The sequence below is a fragment of the Salvelinus fontinalis genome, chromosome 21 (genome assembly GCF_029448725.1).
Source record: "Salvelinus fontinalis isolate EN_2023a chromosome 21, ASM2944872v1, whole genome shotgun sequence".
NCBI lineage: Eukaryota > Metazoa > Chordata > Actinopteri > Salmoniformes > Salmonidae > Salvelinus > Salvelinus fontinalis.
The window spans coordinates 11,525,147-11,546,023 of NC_074685.1; the positions used below are offsets into that span (position 1 = coordinate 11,525,147).

The 20,877-nt window shown below is 41.2% G+C and overlaps 1 protein-coding gene across 1 annotated transcript; it reads right to left on the minus strand.

Moving 5' to 3' along the window:
- Positions 1-136: 136 nt before the first annotated feature.
- On the minus strand, positions 137-20,289 carry LOC129818165 (transitional endoplasmic reticulum ATPase-like). The gene is made up of 18 exons (XM_055873826.1): positions 20,132-20,289; positions 16,992-17,103; positions 16,615-16,787; positions 16,352-16,494; positions 15,692-15,822; positions 15,322-15,453; positions 15,034-15,136; positions 14,636-14,769; positions 5,617-5,752; positions 5,265-5,377; positions 4,947-5,111; positions 4,591-4,713; positions 2,882-3,094; positions 2,487-2,665; positions 2,123-2,252; positions 1,690-1,845; positions 1,170-1,324; positions 137-666 (listed from the first exon to the last, which is right to left on the minus strand). Exons 1-18 carry the CDS (start codon positions 20,146-20,148, stop codon positions 561-563), a joined length of 2,421 nt encoding a protein of 806 aa, XP_055729801.1. The 5' UTR covers positions 20,149-20,289; the 3' UTR covers positions 137-560.
- Positions 20,290-20,877: the final 588 nt, after the last annotated feature.

A 20,877-nucleotide genomic window follows, 5' to 3' on the forward strand; every position in this document is an offset into this window, starting at 1 on the left:
GTACTAAAGTTGTCAATAAAGATTGTATTGCAAGCAATACATATTTCCCCAAAATAATTGATTGGTTTCATGGTTGAAGTTCATTCCCTTTTCAAAGATCTATCCAAAAATGTACAAATTGCAAACTGACATCCACTATTCACGAGTTAATTTATTGTTTTAATTTCGTACAATTCAATTTAAATGTTTTAAACCCTATATATTCATACATTACAAGTCATAAGCAATTCCCCTCCCTCTAACAGGCTAGTTTTATATCCTTCATTAGTTGCACATATGAAGCCAGATGTACTCACACTGGCTTCTGCCCCCCCCTCCTTAAATCCATACAAGGTTTGAAAAAGTCCTGCAAATGCCAGAACACAGACAAGCTGCAACATGCTGTCTAACTATTAAAGGGGGATGAGAAAGGTATGTAAATAATGGGATTTTTTTTGTTTTAGGTCATGGAAATATTTGTGTATATTGTGCGGCATTGTACAGATTTGCCAGAATGTATATGCGGAAACTTTAGTCCACGGAGTGGTTGTGTTTTGGTCCACTGTGGGTCATGGTGTGGTTTAACCATAGAGGTCGTCGTCGTTGTCCTCGTTGAAGACTGTGCCACCGCTGCCACCAGCAGAGCCCTGGCTGGGCCCAGCCCCTGGCGCAGAGTTAGTGGGGAACCTGAGACGAGGACAGGAGAGGAATTGTTTAGCTCATTACAGCACATATCAGGGGGCGCCAGCTTGGTATTGCCAGTACATTCCTTATGTAAAACACATGGCTTGTTAGCTGTACATAGAATAGACGTATTTTGTAAGAAAAGTTGAATGAACATTCCCAATGGTGGTGTATATGTAACGAATGTGAAATGGCTAGCTAGTTAGCGGTGGTGTGCGCTAGCAGCCTTTCAGTTGGTTACGTCACTTGCTCTGAAACCTAGAAGTAGTGGTTCCCCTTGCTCTGCAAGGGCCGCGGCTTTTGTGGAGCGATGGGTAACGATGCTTCGTGGGTGACTGTTGTTGATGTGTGCAGAGGGTCCCTGGTTCGCGCCCGTGTCGGGGCGAGGGGACGGTCTAAAGTTATACTGTTACATATATAGACTATAAATTATCTAGGATATATGGGAGCGGAGATAGTGGATGATGGTGTTGAATAATACTGTGTATTATGTGCATTTTGCTTACCGGAAACTTCCGAAGCCTCTGCTCTGCTGTAACGTCTGGGCGAACATCTCGTATTTGCGGATGTCGTTGTCGCTGACGGAGCGGCGGGCGAAACGCATGGCCTCCTCAAAGTGGTCCTTACGGATCTCTGGGACAGGGTCGTCCTCCTCCACCTCCTGTGGGGGCAAGAGGGATAGAAAGAGGTGAAGGGGGGGTTAAAGAATGTATCTATAAAATACAATCACGCCTTCTCTTCCTTCGGTATGTGTGTAAATCAGTTTAAGGTTAAATGCATCATCCCTTCTCCCTTGCAAAATAAATACTTCCTGTGTATCCATAATGAATAGAAATCAAAGTGTCCCAGTTGATTTACTCAGTCATTTAATATTGAATACAGCAATGTTGTTTTGTGTCTTCCTGAAATTAAATCTGCTGGTGATAAGCCCAGATCCTACATTACCCAGGCTTCACATGCACAAAGTTAGCTATAGTCTAGACTGCGTCATTGAACAAATACAGATTCATTAGTGACTAAACTCACCATGGCTGAGGGGTTGGTCTGCCTCTCCCTCTCTCTCCTGATCTCGTTCTCGATGGACTCCCTGATGGCCATCTTACAGGCCCTCTGGCAGATCTCTGTCAGGTCAGCTCCAGAGAAACCATTGGTCATCTTGGCCAAGAAATCCAGGTCCACATCCTTTAATCATACAGGGGTAGAGGGAGTATTAAAACAACTTCCAGACAAAGACCAAACAGTAAATGGGATTATAAAATACATTTATGTTTCACACAGCAATTTCCATATCAACAACTTTTCCCACAAACCCATTTTTTACCCATTTACATGAAGCCCAGCCTGGAATGAAGACATTTAATGAGCCCCGACCCCTCAAATCAGAACATGCTGACCGAGGTGGGAAAAACAGTTCAGTCAGCGCATGGCCAGATACACATATAAATAGATAGAGGCTTGCCTTGGCGATTGGTGACTTCCTGAGGTTGGCTCCGAGGATGTTGATGCGGGACTTCTCATCTGGCAGGGGGATGTAGATGAGCTGGTCCAGTCTGCCGGGCCTCAGGATGGCCGGGTCGATGATATCAGGCCTAGTACGGCACACAGTTTAGTCATTTAGCTTAACCTACATTTCTATCTCATTTTACAGTACCTTATTGTCCACCTAAGAACAAAGTGCAATGAACTGAGGTCGGGAAGACTACCACATATTATCATTGCAAGTAAAACCATAAAATATTGCATAGAGCAGCAAGCCTAGTGCTAGAAATGTTTTTTAAACTCAGATTAACAGTGAAGCAGAGTAAGGGGTGAAGATGGCCAACCTGTTGGTGGCGCCAATGATGAAGACGTTCTTCTTGCTGGACATGCCGTCCATCTCCGTTAGGATCTGGTTGATGACGCGGTCGGCTGCTCCGCCACCATCACCCGCGTTGCCGCCACGCGCCTTGGCGATGGAGTCCAGCTCGTCAAAGAAGAGCACGCAGGGGGCGGCCTGGCGAGCCTGGAAGATCGAGGGTTTAGGAGGGTACGATATAGGTTCATTGGGGCACACAACAGAAAACGTTTTGCAATGGAAAAGGAGAATAAGCATTTCACATTTATTAACCATCTTTTGTGCATGTGTAACACACAAATTAGATGTCATACAATTGATTTAAAAAAAATACAACATAAAATACGAGGTTAGAGGGATCTTGATAAATCGGTTTAGCCTTACCTTGTCGAAGATCTCTCGGACATTGGCCTCAGACTCGCCGAACCACATGGTGAGCAACTCGGGCCCTTTGATGGAGATGAAGTTGGCCTGGCACTCGTTGGCGATGGCCTTGGCCAGCAGGGTCTTACCGCAACCTGGGGGTCCGTAGAACAGCACGCCCTTGGATGGGGTCATGCCGAACTTCAAGAACTTGTCTGGGTGCTCCACTGGGTACTGAAGAGAAGAAGAAAAGAAGATCGTGAAGGTTAGACAAACCATTAATTAAGCTTTTCACATGAGAGTTCCAAATATCTCTAACGGTCGCCTCAGCAGGAGTTGTTTTATGCACGTGATGTCACTGTTCCAAAATGTGATAATTAGCTGCCTGCTAATTATCTATAGGCTGTTTTTCCACTTGACAATTAAAAATGATTTTCTAACAAGTGGTATTTTTTTAAACAACAATTTTAATTGAGGTCTGTTCCGCCTCCTTATTAATTCACATAGACGTAACTAATTTCAGTGTTGAGGACAATTTATGTCTGAGGCTTTACTGACCAAGACAAACTTCTCTCTTCGAGGAGAGCCCAAGCACTTCACCAATGTTTCCACAGATCAAGTATGCAGACATTGCACAAATTGGAAAATTCTGTTTGGTGCTTGCATTGCCTGGCTTGATGTTTTCCTTGCAAATAATAACTTTGGACATGTGTGCGTTCCTATCAAAGTTAGTGCCTTATTTCCTGTATATCGTGTTGTCGTTTCTACTGTAGCATACAGTAGGTATGTATGGAGCATAATGTATTTACAGTTTTATTCACATGTTTTCAAGTACTGTTTACAAATAAGGCATTCTGATTATTGCATAGATTGTAATGGACACCTATGATGTGTGTAAAATACCTTTTTGAATGTTCTACTGATTATAATGAGCTAATGCTAAGCTATTTGCCAGCTATGTGTGGCGCCATGTTTGTTGACATCATACAATGCATTCTGGGTGTCACGTAAACGTCTGTCAGACAAAATATGTTAAGGGTAAACTTCCGGAAGTGAATGAAGGGAAGTGAATTATCGTAGACGACACACCCTCTTCAACATGCATACTTGCAAACAGACCAAACTCCTCGTATCTTTGGTTGACACGAAAAAACAAACATGGCGGCGCGCACAAACTACCCATGGTCTGATTACTTACGATTTCTAGAAAGTGATTTACTCAATTATTTAGATCAATTGTGAGCTCACGTGATGAATTATTTATAGTAATTGCTATTAGCTAATTCATATTGTGGTTTGACAGCCGAGCGTTATCTAAATACGCCAATCTTTCCTCAGTTAGCGCTAGGACTAGTGTAGGCTACATTTTCCGGTTTGGATGATTGTGTATGCTATCGCTACTTCTGTGAATGTCTGAAAATTACAATAAACTGGTCACGTTCAGGACAACTTATTAAGGACTGTTTGTGCTAAATGTTTCTGTGGGGGAAAAAAGTGTGGCTAGCTCAAATGCTGACTGTTGCGTCATCAAAACTGGACGTTCTAAATAAGCGGTCTAATCGTACGCTGCAGGGGACCATTGTAGAATGATAACACCTGTGAAGGGATTCATCATTCGGACTCCTCACTCTTTCAATGAATGATACAAAATCAACAAATTACAATAGCTTTCATGGTATATAAATCTGCATCTCATCAGTAACATACCCCACGACTAGAACATGGCCTACCTGTACAAGCTCCTGGAGTTCCCTCTTGACATCTTCCAGACCACCGATGTCCTCCCAGCTGATGTTGGGCACCTCCACCACAGTCTCTCTCAGGGCAGATGGGTTGCTCTGGCTCAGAGCCCACTGAAACACAACCCACATACAACTGGTTAGTCCAGCTGGCTTAACGATTCTCTGCTACAACTGGTTCTAATGCTCAATAGGTACGGCTGTCCTCAGACCATTAGCAAAAAGACAAATACTGGATGCTGCAGATTTGCATAGTGATGAAAAACAGAAGGGTGAATAAAGTTCTCAGTGCAGTAGAAGCTACTTTGAGTGCTGTGTGTGTTGGAGAAAATAATCCAGTTCATTACTCTGAAGTCGTCCATGGTGACGGCAAGTGAGTTCATGACCTCTGCGTCGATGGTCTCGTCCTCAAGGTCAATGAGATCCATCTTCTTCCTGATGGCCTGCAGAGCGGCTTCAGAGCACAGAGCAGCCAGGTCAGCACCCACGTGGCCGTGAGTCTGATTGGCAACCTGGAGGACACAGACAGACATGGTCACACATACAGTATCAACATGGCAGGGACTTCACTTAAACCCACTCACAACTTTTCATTCTACCTTACATACACAAAATGTTTAATTGACAACCTCACTCTGTAAATTACAGCAGTGTTATACACACACCTGCTCGAGGTCGACGTCGTCGGATAGTTTCATGTTCTTGGTATGGATCTGGAGGATCTCCAGTCTGCCTGTTGCGTCAGGAATGCCAATGTCCACCTCCCTGTCAAAACGCCCTAAGGAGAAACATCACACAGTTAAGGTCAGCCTCACTAACCAGCATATAAATAGATTCAATTCCATTGTATTTCTGTTACCACCAACCCTGCTGATTCACAAGCAGTAATGACAAATAATTTTTTTTAAAGGATGAAGATATTAGTCAAATACAAGAGACCTCTGGTAAAACTAAGAACTTGATTTAAGAAGTGAAACTGTTACATTCTAGGTCTACAAGTGCACTGAGGGATCTTACCAAATCGCCTGAGGGCGGCGTCAATGCTGTTGGGTCTGTTGGTGGCTGCCATGACGATGACGTGAGCACGCTGCTTAAGGCCGTCCATGAGTGTGAGGAGTTGGGACACGATGCGCCTCTCCACCTCACCGTGTGTCTACACAGGACAAAATAGAGGGTTAATTACTTTTTCTGTTGACCCCAAGGAGGTCAAGTTTATGGTAGAGAGTATAAGAGTTTCATCTTATAGAGAATATACTGTAGTGTCATTCAACCCTGGTCCTAGAGACCCAAGTTTTAAGTTGTATTAGTCATATGTACAGGACACACATGATGTACACCGTCCAACAAAATACTTACTTGCAGGTAGGGTTGGGAATTGATAGGGACCTTATGATACAATATCACGATACTTAGGTGCCGATATAATATGTACTGCGATTCTATATGTATTACAATTCGATGTTACAAACAACCAGTGCATTCAGAAAGTATTCAGACCCCTTTGTTACGTAACAGCCTTATTCCAAAATAGATTAAACAGTTTTCCCCCTCAATTGACACACAATACCCCATAATGACAAAGCAAAAACAGGTTCATTTACATTTTTTACTAAAAAATGAAGTAAACTGATCACATTTACCTAATTATTCAGACCATTTACTCAGTCCTTTGTTGAAGTACCTTTGGCAGTGATTACAACCTAAAGTCTTCTTGGGTATGACGCTACAAGCTTGGCACACCTGTATTTGGGGGAGTTTCTCCCATTCTTTTCTGCAGATCCTCTCAAGCTCTGTCAGGTTGGCTGGGGAGCTTCGTTGCACAGCTATTTTCAGGTCTCTTCAGTGATGTTCAAGTCCGGGCACTGGCTGGGCCACTCAAGGACATTCAGACTCCTGTGTTGTCTTGGCTGTGTGCTTAGGGTCGTTGTCCTGTTGGAAGGTGAACCTTCGTCCCAGTCTGAGGACTTGAGCACCCTGGAGCAGGTTTTCATCAGGATCTCTGTACTTTGCTCTGTTCATCTTTGCCTCGATCTTGACTAGTCTCCCAATCCCTGCCGCTGAAAAACATCCTCACAACATGATGCTACCACCACCATGCTTCACCGTAGGGATGGTGCCAGGTTTCCTCCAGACGTGACGTTTGGCATTCAGGCCAAAGAGTTCAATCTTGGTTTCATCAGACGAGAGAATCTTGTTTCTCATGGTCAGAGTCCTTTAGGTGCTTTTTGGCAAACTCCAAGCGGGCTCTCATGTACCTTTTACTGAGGAGTGTCTTCCCATCTGGTCATCCTCCATAAAGACCCGATGGTTGTCTTTCTAGAAGGTTCTCCCATCCTCACAGAGGAACTCTGGAGCTCTGTCAGAGTGGCCATCAAGTTCCTGACCAAGGCCCTTCTCCCCCCGATTGCTAAGTTTCGCCAAGCGGCCAGCTCTTGGAAGTCTTGGTGGTTCCAAACTTCTTCCATGTAAGAATTATGGAGGCCACTGTGTTCTTGGGGACCTTCAATACTGTAGACATTTTTTGCTACCCTTCCCCAGATCTGTGCCTCGACACAATCCTGTCTTGGAGCGATACGGACAACTCTTCGATCTCATGGCTTGGTTTTTGCTCTGACATACACTGTCAACTGTGGAACCTTATTTAGACAGGTGTGCACCGTTCCAAATCATGTCCAATCAATTGAATTTACCACAGGTGGATTTCAATCCAGTTGTAGAAACATCAAGGATGACCAATGGAAACAGGATGCACCGGAGTTCAATTTCGAGTCTCGTAGCAAAGAGTTTCAATATTAGAATGTGTTGTCACTTAAGCATCCTACGTTTAATATTTTTTATGTCCATCAGTTATTTTTCCTATTGCCTTTTCTGTTTTTTTTCTCCACGTAAATTTTATATCCTGAGAACTTAAAATATTCTGAGAATATTCCTCGTACCAATTTCTAAAGCAATTTCATCAGATAATGTATCATTTGTATATATTTTTGCGAAATGTATTATCAGCTGGAAAGTTGAATGCTTCAAAAAGTTAATAGAAAAGGCCATTCAAGACGGTCGAAAGCCTTTTCGGCATCAATAGTCATTATTGATGAATCGCCATTTTGTTTCTTAGCACATTGTATTATACTAAAACATGTTTTTGTATTTGTTTGTAAGTGTCTATTTTTAACTAACCCTGTTTGATTGTGTGTCAAGTCTGGTAATACTTCTGCCATAGCGTTGTTTAAGAATTTTGTTATTTTACAGACTCAAGATTTTCCTGGTTTTAATATAACTGAAATAACAGTTTGATACATGGAACTCAGAAGCACTGAATTTAGTGATGAGTGTTCTCATTTTGAATAAATAGGGGCGCTACTTTGTCCCAGAATATCAAATAAAATGTTATGGGAAAGCCATCCATCCCTGGTGCTTTTCTCCATGAATGTTTTAATTGTCTAATATATTTATTGTTGGGTGATTTCCATTTTTAGTAATTTTCTGCTGATGGTTGTTGAGTCTAAGGCGGCTATAGGATCAGACCAACGGTTATTTTAATAAAGCTTTTTAAATTATTAATAGCATTGTTTCTGATTTAAAGCGTTTGTATCCTTATCCTTTTGAAACTAACTGGTTTGGCGTATTCATTTTGCGAGGGCTGCGAGGTGTTTACCAGGTTTGTTTGCCATTAAATAGTATGCTTTGAGTTTAACCTGTAGTTTTTGGCTCTCCAAGTAGAAAATTCCTGCTTAAAATTCAGAAATTGTATTTCCTTCTTTACCATGTAAATCTTATTTTTTTAAATGGGCTTTTTCAAAGATGTATTTCTTTAATTTACATTTCTAACTCAAGATTTGACTTTTGCAGAGTATGAGATTAGGAGATTGATAATGTACGCCTTAAAAACATCCCAAATTATGTTGGGGGTCTGCTTTTCTTTGTCCACATTTGTAAAGGTCTTCATTTTTTGTTTACATACACTGCTCAAAAAAATAAAGGGAACGCTTAAACAACACAATGTAACTCCAAGTCAATCACACTTCTGTGAAATCAAACTGTCCACTTAGGAAGCAACACTGATTGACAATAAATGTTTCTGACCGTTTGAGCAGACACATGCACATTTGTGGCCTGCTGGAGATCATTTTGCAGGGCTCTGGCAGTGCTCCTCCTTACACAAAGGCGGAGGTAGTGGTCCTGTTGCTGGGTTGTTGCCCTCCTACGGCCTCCTCCACGTCTCCTGATGTACTGGCCTGTCTCCTGGTAGCGTCTCCATGCTCTGGACACTACGCTGACAGACACAGCAAACCTTCTTGCCACAGCTCGCATTGATGTGCCGTCCTGGATGAGCTGCACTACCTGAGCCACTTGTGTGGGTTGTAGACTCCGTCTCATGCTACCACTAGAGTGAAAGCACCGCCAGCATTCAAAAGTGACCAAAACATCAGCCAGGAAGCATAGGAACTGAGAAGTGGTCTGTGGTCACCACCTGCAGAACCACTCCTTTATTGGGGGTGTCTTGCTAATTGCCTATAATTTCCACCTTTTGTCTATTCCATTTGCACAACAGCATGTGAAATTTATTGTCAATCAGTGTTGCTTCCTAAGTGGACAGTTTGATTTCAGAAGTGGGATTGACTTGGAGTTACATTGTGTTGTTTAAGTGTTCCCTTTATTTTTTTGAGCAGTGTATATAATAAAATGTAGGGTGAAGATGCACTGTTCATTCTCCATATTCTGTCACTAAGTGTATTTTCTGTTGGTATAAAAGCATGATAGAGGAGAATGATCCGATATCACTATATATCGATTTTTAGCTCCCAGTATAATGTTGAGTGCATTTCTGTAAAAAGCTATTCTTGAGCTTTTTTTTTTTGTCTTTTGTAGTTGGGAATAATAATCTCCAGGTGTCCTGTAGTGATTGTTTTTCAGCCTCTTTGGAGGTTCCTTGAATCCCTTTTTTAAAATTGTATTTTATTGCCATGTCTGTCTAACTAGCTGAATACATGATTTAGGTTACCTGTTAAAATAGTTGCTGGGAGTTTGATTATTACTGAACAAAAAATAAACGCCACATGCAATAATTTCAAAGATTTTACTAAGTTACAGTTCATGTAAAGGAAATCAGTCAATTGAAATTCATTAGGCCCTAATCTATGGATTTCACATGACTGGTAATATAGATATGCATGTGTTGGTCACAGATACCTCAAACAGGTAGGGGCATGGATCAGAAAACCAGTCAGTATATGGTGTGACCGCCATTTGCTTCATGCAGCGTGACACATCTCCTTCGCATAGAGTTGATCAGGCTTTAGATTGTGACCTGTGGAATGTTGTCCCACTCCTCTTCGATGGCTGTGCGAAGTTGCTGGATATTAGCGGGAACTGGAACACGCTGTCGTGCACATCGATCCAGAGCATCCCAAACATGCTTAATGGGTGACATGTCTGGTGAGTATGCAAGCCATGGAGAAACTGGGACAATTTCAGCTTCCAGGAATTGTGTACAGATCCTTGTGACATGGGGTTGTGCATTATCAGGCTGAAGCGGATGAATGGCACAACAGTGGGCCTCTCATCCTTGTGTCTCTGGGCATTCAAATTACCATCGATAAAAGACAATTGTGTTCGTTGCTTGTCGCTTATGCCTGCCCATACCATAACACCACTGCGGTGCACTCTTCACAACGTTGACATCAGCAAACCGCTTGCCCACACGACACCATACTGCGGTTGTGAAGCCAGCTGGACATACTGCCAAATTCTCTAAAATGATGTTTGGAGATGGCTTATGGTAAAGAAATTAACATTCAATTCTCTGGCAACCGCTCTGGAGGTCATACCTGCAGTTGGCATGCCAATTGCACGCTCCCTCAAAACTTGAGATATTTGTGGCGTTGTGTTGTGTGAACTTCACATTTTAGTGGGATTTTATTGTCCCAGTGTAATGATCATGGTTTATCTTGGCAAAGAAGAAATGCTCACTAACAGGGATGTAAACAAATTTGTGGACCAAATTTGAGAAGCTTTTTGTGCATATGGAACATGAGACCAACCCTTTACATGTTGTGTTGATGTTTTTGTTTAGTGTACATTGGAGAAAGACTGCCACTTAAATACTGTGGTCAATTTGTAATAACCTTGTGAATTAAATTAAAGTATAGTGGCTGGTGGGGCTCTAACTGGGGAGAGTGGGTCCACCGAGAGAAGTGAGATGAGTGGAGGCACCACACATACTTCAGGGAAGTTTGTCTGATGCCCTCCCAGCTCCCCCGTCCCAATCCCTCAGAGCCCACCTCCACTCTCACCAATAACCACCATTGGTTGGCAAACAAGGAATAATCACTTGACCTCTACTAATTTGGCCAGGACTCTTAGTTTACAGCAAGTTTGCAAGTCACAAAAATAAATACAATTACACTAGATAAATTCTTCCTCCCCTATTTACCAAGCCAATCTTGTCCCTCTCCACTAGAGGTCGACCGATTATGATTTTTCAACGCCGATACCGATTATTGGAGGACCAAAAAAGCCAATATTAAAATCGACCAATTTTTTTATTTATTTTTTATTTGTAATAATGACAATTACAACAATACTGAATGAACACTTATTTTAACTTAATATAATACAATAATATCAATTTAGCCTCAAATAAATAATGAAACATGTTCAATTTGGTTTAAATAATGCAAAAACAAAGTGTTGGAGAAGAAAGTAAAAGTGCAATATGTGCTATGTAAAAAAGCTAACGTTTAAGTTCCTTGCTCAACATGAGAACATATGAAAGCTGGTGGTTCCTTTTAACATGAGTCTTCAATATTCCTAGGTAAGAAGTTTTAGGTTGTAGTTATTATAGGAATTATAGGACTATTTCTCTCTATACGATTTGTATTTCATATACCTTTGACTATTGGATGTTCTTATAGGCACTTTAGTATTGCCAGTGTAACAGTATAGCTTCCGTCCCTCTCCTCGCTCCTACCTGGGCTCAAACCAGGAACACATCGACAACAGCCACCCTCGAAGCAGCGTTACCCATGCAGAGCAAGGGGAACAACCACTCCAAGTCTCAGAGCGAGTGACGTTTGAAACGCTATTAGCGCGCACCCCGCTAACTAGCTAGCCATTTCACATCGGTTACACCAGCCTAATCTCGGGAGTTGATAGGCTTGAAGTCATAAACAGCGCAATGCTTGAAGAATTGCGAAGAGCTGCTGGCAAACGCACGAAAGTGCTGTTTGAATGAATGCTTACGAGCCTGCTGGTGCCTACCATCGCTCAGTTAGACTGCTCTATCAAATCATAGACTTAATTATAACATAATAACACACAGAAATACGAGCCTTTGGTCGAATCCGGAAACTATAATTTCGAAAACAAAACGTTTATTCTTTCAGTGAAATACGTTACCGTTCCGTATTTTATCTAACGGGTGGCAACCCTAAGTCTAAATATTGCTGTTACATTGCACAACCTTCAATGTTATGTCATAATTATGTACAATTCTGGCAAATTAATTACGGCCTTTCTTAGGAATAAAGGGACTTCACACAGTTCGCAATTAGCCAGGCGGCCCAAACTGCTGCATATACCCTGACTGCTTACATGGAACGCAAGAGAGGTGACACAATTTCCCTAGTTATAAGAAATTCATGTTAGCAGGCAATATTAACTCAATATGCAGGTTTAAAAATATATACTTGTGTATTGATTTTAAATAAAGGCATTGATGTTTATGGTTAGGTACATTGGTGCAACGACAGTGCTTTTTTTGCAAATGCGCTTGTTAAATCATCACCCGTTTGTCGAAGTAGGCTGTGATTCGATGAGAAATGAACAGGCACCGCATCGATTATATGCAACGCAGGACACGCTAGATAAACTAGTAATATCATCAACCATGTGTAGTTAACTAGTGATTATGTTAAGATTGTTTTTTATAAGATAAGTTTAATGCTAGCTAGCAACTTACTTTGGCTTCTTGCTGCCCTCGCGTAACAGGTAGTCAGCCTGCCACGCAGGCTCCTCGTGAAGTGCAATGTAAGGCAGGTGGTTAGAGCGTTGGACTAGTAACCGGAAGGTTGCAAAAACGAATCCCCGAGCTGACAATGTAAAAATCTGTCGTTCTGCACCTGAACAAGGCAGTTAACCCGCCGTTTTTAGGCCGTCATTAAAAATAAGAATGTGTTCTTAACTGACTTACCTAGTTAAATAAAAGTTGTAAAAAATAAATAAATAATTGTATTTATTTATTTTATTTTTTATTCGGCAAATCGGTGTCCAAAAACACCGATCACCGATTGTTATGAAAACTTGAAATCGGCCCTAATTAATCGGTCGACCTCTACTCTCCACCCTCCCTTCTTCTGACACATTTACACCCATACATGGACTTACTCATCCATTCTCCTTCATTCACATACAACATATACCCTTATGCATCCATACCCATTCTCCCCCCCCTACACATATCCACCCTCCTTCACACTCACATTTATATGCAGAGGCAAACATCCACCCACCCACAGAATAGTTATTGACATACATGCTATATTTCCTTTTCAGTGTCCATGTAACCCATTGGCATCAGCTACTTCTATCGTTACTTCCTGGAGAAGAACTGTTACTTGGGGAAAGTATAATATGGTATTAGGGAGGGGGAAAGAATATTGTATGTGACGCCCAAGATCAGGTTATTGTATGTAGCCTAGTGTGCTTATCACTTTTTCCCGATCCTTCCTCTCCTCAGGGCAGGTGGCTCTCCTTCAACAGGAAAGGTTTCTTGTAGCTTGTTTAGGGCTTCATCAGTGCTTGTGAATTCCTTCCGTTGCGTTCTCTTCCAGTGATTGATGGGAATGTAATCCTTGTGGGTTTTTTCTCAGCCTAGCAGACAGGTCCTGGATGAATCGAATTGACTAGCCATGGATTTTGATCTCCTTTCACCCCTGTGCAGTCAGCATGTTGACTTTGGTCTGATAGTTCCACAGCTTGACGATTACCATGCGAGGGGATTTAGCGAGGGTATTTCTGTTTCACGCCATCCTATGCTATCGTTCCAGATCCTCTGGTGATATATTCACATCAAGTTCCTTTTATCAATTTGACCACGTAGCTGGAAACGTCTCCCTTTTCCTCGTCTTCCGGCAGGACAATATTCTCCTGTTTCGTCTCATTCTGATTTCTTGCTGATACAATTAATCTAAAGTTTGCAACTTTGTTTCCACAAGGCTAATTTTGTGGTCTTGTTCATTCATGCACACACCTTGTATGTGCATGTATGACACAATAGACTACTTTTTTAACAGCTTGTAGCAGTTTGTTTGTTTTGATGGGCATTGAGAGCATTTTAGCTATGTTTTCCTGGATATCCTTTAGCTGTTCATTACCATCGTTTGCATCTCCAAGTTGCTCCTTGTCTTTTCCTCTGGGGGAAGCCATGGCTTGTTTAATTTGTGTCGTTGCGTTCGCTTAACCAACTGATTGGATTGCTGTTGCACATAACTGACCTCTCACTCTGTCCCAGTTGCTTGGGGATATATTGATTTTTAGAGGCTTGATTTAAAAACCTTCTTGTCTGGCTTCATCATATAACCAGTTATCGGTTCAAAACGGATCTACTCACACCCCATGCATCCTATCGGTACGCACATGCGCCTCTCCACTACTACTTGCAGGTTCTTTCTCGACAATGCAACTTTTAGAAATAATAAAAGATAAGAATACGAACACAGTAAATGGCTCAGGAGAATAAACATTTTAGCATAAGTATCACAAATGTTCAACTGGGCGTGCAGGCTTTTGTTCTAGCCCTGTGCTACCACACCTGATTCAACTCCAAAAAAGTGTTTGAGCTGGGCTTGAAAAAAAGCCTGCACACCCTGTGGGCCTCCAGGGTTGTGTTCAGTAGGACACAATGTAGCAAAACTTGAGTTCAGGTAGTACCTTCCCGTTTCACTCAGTTTCAAAACTTTCTCCCTAACAAACATGACTTGGGACAGGAAGAAGAACATTGGTCTATTGGATGAGAAGGAAACTGTATCAGAAGACCTACCTTTTCTCTTTTTGGTGCAATGGCGTCCAGTTCATCAATGAAGATGATGGCAGGGGCATTCTTCTCAGCCTCCTCGAAGGCCTTCCTCAGGTTACTCTCAGACTCTCCGGCCAGTTTACTCATGATCTCAGGCCCTGAAACATTTAGCAGGCACAAGTTCAACTATTAGGAAACATCCTGACAACAAACACACTGAATGTGTAATTTTGACCATCAATGAACAACAGATTTAGGGTCAATCAATTAAAAATTCAGTCAGTTGCATTGAAATTCCAACTAAAAACTTTTAAGTATTTTTAATGGAATTTCAATCTACTTCATGCATTGACTGAATTTAAATGAAATTTAACGAAATGCTGATGAAAAACTACAAAAGCTTTTGTCCTTCAGTCGCTCACCATTTATAAGGAAAAAGAAGGCTCCAGTCTCATTTGCCACAGCACGGGCGATCAGAGTCTTTCCTGTTCCAGGGGGTCCGTACAGCAGGATTCCCCTTGGAGGCTGAATGAAAATTAGAAGTGATAAAAAAATGTTTTACATGAAAATGTAATTCAACAGCAATTCATTCACCGAAATAAACAAACCAAATCAAAATGTATGGTTAAAACAAGAAACCAGTTTTAGGCATTTATCTAATAATTGTACACAAGGTTTGACGTGAAGGATGAGAGGTGTATTTAGCTCACCTTGACGCCGATGGCCTTGAACAGTGCTGGGTGTCTCAGGGGCAGCTCCACCATCTCCTTAATCTGGGCCAGCTGCTTCCTCACACCACCAATGTCATCATAGCCAACCTCATTCAGAGACTCCTCTTCATCCTAAACACAGAAATAGATGTGGTTAGTAAAGCATAAGAAACTAGGGCAAAAGGCTACAGATGGCATACAAATGTAAGAAATAGTTTTCTACGATCAGAAAAAAATCTGGAATTACTGAATAATCAAGAAAAATCCAATTTCTGAAAACTCCAGCTTTGATGATAACTTGCTCTCATGCACAAGAGCCAACTGAAGATATAGAAAACTGCAGCAGTGCTGGTACTGAATATAGCCGTACCTCTCGTTTGATGGGCTCCCCCTCACAGTGGATGACTGTGTCTGGGGCCACGATGCAGTAGGGGTTGGGGTCCGTCTCCACTACCTTGAACTCCACAGCTCGCATTCCTCCCCTCACCAGGAAGATGTCCCCTACAAACAGAGATTAAGCATTGACCCACATGCTTAATCCTCTGGCCTTGGCGTTTTTCATAATCATATTGTGAGAAACACTGGCTGTGCCAGCAAACAAGGGTTGTTCAGTACACACAAATCGGAAGAAAACTCTGAAGTGAAACAGGGAGGGACCATCTGTACTTATCAAATAAAAAAAATACTTGTTTTCCATTAAGAAATCATGCCTTAATGAACATGACCCTGAACATATTCTGGAGTACAGGGTCATGTTCAAGTGGAGGAAGTACCTCCTCAGTTTCAAAACGTTTTATCCCATATGGTCACTGCCTTAACACACCCCGGGTTGTCCTTTGGATCACAGTTTCCCAAACTCGGTCCTGGGCCCATCCTGGTTGTATGTTTTGTTTTTTGCCCTAGCACTATATAGCTGATTAAAATAACCAACTGATCATCAAGCTTTGATTATTTAAATTAGCTGTGTGGTGCTAGGACAAAAAACAAAACATACAGGGGGGCCACAGGACCGAGTTTGGATCACTGTTACCTTTCCTGATGGGCCTGTAGGCCTCCAGGAAGTAGGGCTTGAGGTAGACCTCAAACAGGTTCCCTGTGATCCCCTCCACAGTGTCATCAATGGGCAGAACGTGGATCCGCTTCCCGTACTTCACGTCTGGGCATGGCTGAATACTGTGGGACCACCAAAAGAATGAATTATGTCAGGGCTTTACTGTACATTGAAGGAGGAGCAGAGGTCTGGTTTTACACATGATGCTGCATTGATGCCAAAGTTATCCAGTTCCATCTCACCTGATAACATCTCCCAGGCGGACTCTTAGGTTGTTGCGGACCACTCTGTTCATGCGGACCTTCTCGTCGGAGCAGGTGTCATCAGAGAGCACGATGCAGACCGTCTCCCGTCTCTTCTTTCCTTTCATCAGCACTGTGTCTCCCCTGAACAACTGCAACTCGTCCATCTTGGCCTAGGGCAGGACAGAAGAATCAGTCAGACACTAAATCCTATTGATTTAACATAGAACCTCCCACAGTGAAGATTTAACAGTCTAACACAGCCCGCACAACTGGAACGAGTGAGTTACCGGTGAAATAAATATGTATCACTCAGTGCAGACTGGGGGTTCACTAAAATGTCCCAGCCCCATTCATTCACCCCACTAATGACTCACCTGAGACAGCGAGACCACACTGTTGTCCTCATTGAGAGATTCATCCACAACCAACCGGTTAGGCCTGGTCTTTTGCTTTAAAATCGCTGTGGATAGATCATCATTTTTCGATCTGAGGGATAATCAAAGAGATGCTAAATATATCAGCTGGCAAGATGTAACATACTTGATCATTAAACCTGGGAATACATACTGACAAGCTAGTTGACTGTTGGAAAGTTTTGCTAAGCGATAAAAGGGTTTCCTTTAATCCTTAGTGTGATGTAATGAGCTTATTATATCAAATCAACTGTAGTCTCTTTGGGTGAAAAGTAAAGTGTGCCTACTGACTAGTGATAGAAACTTAGAATAACTATTGGCCAGTTGCTTTCAGTTTCTAATTATACAGTAGTGAAACTAACTACTAGAATGGGCAGCCATTCTATTTTGATGGGTTTTGAAATGTAATCTGCCACAGGATTGGCAGATCCTGAGAGGATCTGCAGAGAATGGGAGAAACTCCCCAAATACAGGTGTGCCAATCTTGTAGCGTCATACCCAACAAGACTCGAGGCAGTAATCGCTGCCAAAGGTGCTTCAACAAAGTACTGAGTAAAGGGTCTGAATACTTATGTAAATGTTTTTATTTTCAATACATTTACAAACATTTCTAAAAACCTGTTTTTGCTTTTATAATGGGGTATTGTGTGTAGATTGAGGGAGAAAACAATTCAATCCATTTTAGAATAAGGCTGTAATGTAACAATGTGGAAAAAGTGAAGTAGTTTCCGAATGCAGTGTGTGTGTGTGTGTGTGTGTGTGTGTGTGTGTGTGTGTGTGTGTGTGTGTGTGTGTGTGTGTGTGTGTGTGTGTGTGTAAAATGTAAATTCCTTCTAGCTGAATTGATGCTACAAAATCCTCAGCAGTTGCACTTTGAGTATTGTTATATTCTCCTGAAAGAAGAATAGCACCTTTTTAACTATTTGAAACTCCTCAGTAGTGAATGTAACATTGTGTGTTCTCATGAATTCTGGATAATCATATGGTTGTCCATCATTATTTGATAACTGTTTAACCCAGATAATGCTGTTGTCAAACTAGTTCTGGAAAAACAAAGACTTGTTTTTGTATGTCTATATTATCACAGCTTGTATATCTACTATGTGGGGAAAAGTTGTTTGTACATAAGGTTCCAAGTTAGAAGTACTTGTTTATTAAAGTTAGCAAGCTTAATAGGGATCTTAGCCACATCAAAGTTGCATTTGCGTAAAAATTCTAGACCACCAATCTGTTGGAATATTAAATTAGGGATTATATTCCAAATGCAATCCTTATTTCTTAAATTGTTTTGTATGCATTTGATCTTAAAGATTATATTTGAGGTTTTAAAATCCTGAGCATTCAACCCTCCCTCACTTTGGGTACTACATATTACAGCTTTTCTCAAATAATAAGGTTAATTCCTCCATATGAAGTTAAAGAATTTAGGATCAACCATTTTAGTTACTGACAGACGAACATCCAAGTTAAGGGAGGTATAAACTAATCTGGACAGACCTTCAGATTTTGACGAAAGTACACATCCAGATAAAGATCACTTAGTAACCAGGAGTTAAATATTTTTACAGTTTTCTCTACAATAGGAGAGAAATTTAAGTTGGCCCTTTCTGATCTTTGTAAACTTTAATACCAAGATATGTGATCACATCTTTTACATGGATATTACATAGAGTTTAAGTCACATCTTTTCAACACAAATAATTCACATTTCCTAATATTCAGAGATAAACCAGATACATGTGAGAAGGCATTAATACACTCAATCGCTGTCGTGACTTCATTATGATCTTACAAAAAAAAGTGTCCTCAACCAATTGTTAACATTTTCTCTTTATCTTGTATCTGAATACCTCTAAAACTATCCTTATTGATATGAAGTGCCATAACTTGTGACCAATACAAATAAGAAGAAATTGGGCATCCTTATTTAATTCTGTGTCTAATATCGAATCTCAGAGGTTCCATGGGATAATTTAAGAGCTGTTGCTATTATTATAAAGTGTCACATTGAAAATATTGACCAAAACCCCCAAAAATACTCTCAAAAATAGGTGTTCAACTGTATCAAAAGCCTTGTAAATTCTACAAATAAAATAAAGCCATCTTCCATAATGTGTAATCTATCAAGTCCAACACTAGTCGGATATTATTACATATGGCTGCCCTTCATAAAACCTGACTGGGTATCATCAATGATTTGGTCAATACCCTTTTAAAGTCTTTCTGCAAAGATGGATGCAAGTAGTTTTCCATCATTGTTCATTGATATGATTGGTCTCCAATTTTCTATCATAGGATCTTTGTTTGGTTTGTGGATTACAGAAATTAGGCCTTGTCATAGAAATAGGCAGGACCCCTAAATCAATTGCCTCCTTCAAGACATTAAATATAAATTCAACAATATCCTAGAGGAGAGGAGAGTAGTAGTAGCTATTAGGTACCATATAACTAACTACATAAGATGTATATTTACTCTTGAACGGGAAAAAGGGAGTATCACTGGTGTTTACTGTACAAAATGCTAATGTTTTGCTAAACGTTTACATCAAATTCAGCTGTGCAGGCCCCACATGACACAGCAAGAAAAACTGCGAGAGCTAGTGGACAGTCATTAGCACGAGTTTGCTAATGTAGGTAGCTATAGCAAATTCACTGTCAAATTAGCAAACGTTAGCTAGATACATACACATCACTTAGCAAATGTTGGCACAACATGACAAACACATTCATGTCGCTGTCAGTTAGCTAGCTACGTAGCTAGCTAACGTTAACTACCTAAGCTGCTAGTTAACACTTTGGTAGATGGCTGGCTTTTATTTTTGACATGGCTAGCTAGCTAACCGGCACTGGTATAATCTTGCGGCCATAACTCTGTGTAACAGTATTATTTGCATGTATTCTCTGTTCTCTTTTACTAGTTATATGCCTAGCTACATCCATATAAAACACATACCGATCTTAGCTAAAAGGTAGCGTTAGTAGCTAGCTAGCTAGTTATTTGTACTAGAAACCGAAAGCTAGCTAACAAAGCGAACGTTATTGGTTACCGGATTCTATCTAGGTAAAGTTAAAACCAAGATTATTTAGCAACGCCAACTTACTCTCCACCTGAAGCCATGGTGCTCCGCTTGGTATGTCTAACAAATAAAACCTGATTTCTTCCTCTTCTCGTGTGTTTCTCTTCAGTGAGTGCAACACCAACAGCTAACTCTGGGTGCGTTCGTAAATTCACCCTGGAGGGCCAGCGAGCGATAAGTGTGTTCGTAAATTCATAAATTATTCTGCGCTCTGGCACACAGACGAGTTCTCTGAAATCGGAGTAGATAGCCAGAGTAAATTTACGAACGCACCCTCTGATCGGCGCTGCTGTTGACATTATGCCATAGGTGACGTGGTTCCAAATTCAGATGAGACTTCAAAGTTATTGATAATGCTTTGATTGAAGCATAACCTATACAGGGATTCTTATTAAAAACACTATGACTATCCGTCATTGATGTCTGGGAAACAAACATGTGCTTTTTCTGGCCAAAGGTTTTATTTATTTATATATAATGCTTTTGAGGGCCTTTCAGTGAGTAGGCCAACTAAATATTGGCTTCTGAGGATAATTGATACACTTAAATTGCTGTATTTTATCATTACTTCAAATCACTTGGGAAAAAGTGAGTCAGTGAGATATCCAGCATTTTGCAGTAAAAAGTGAACACTTAATTTGTGCTCATTTGAAGTGTTTACTGGATTATCTTGGTATATGACCCTCATCTAGTCTGGCTGACACCAGCTCGGTGTAGTCACGTGGGTCACACCAGCCAGGCTACTCTTCATCACCTTTCCAGGTTGAATG

What these genes read in the sequence shown, in the direction of transcription:
- LOC129818165 (XM_055873826.1), bottom strand. An exon ending in CGCCTGGGAGATGTTATCAG is followed by an intron (nt 16,495 to 16,614) that starts GTGAGATGGAAC and finishes GTGGTCCCACAG; the next exon opens with TATTCAGCCATGCCCAGACG. An exon ending in CGCCGCCCTCAGGCGATTTG is followed by an intron (nt 5,378 to 5,616) that starts GTAAGATCCCTC and finishes GTTTCTCCTTAG; the next exon opens with GGCGTTTTGACAGGGAGGTG.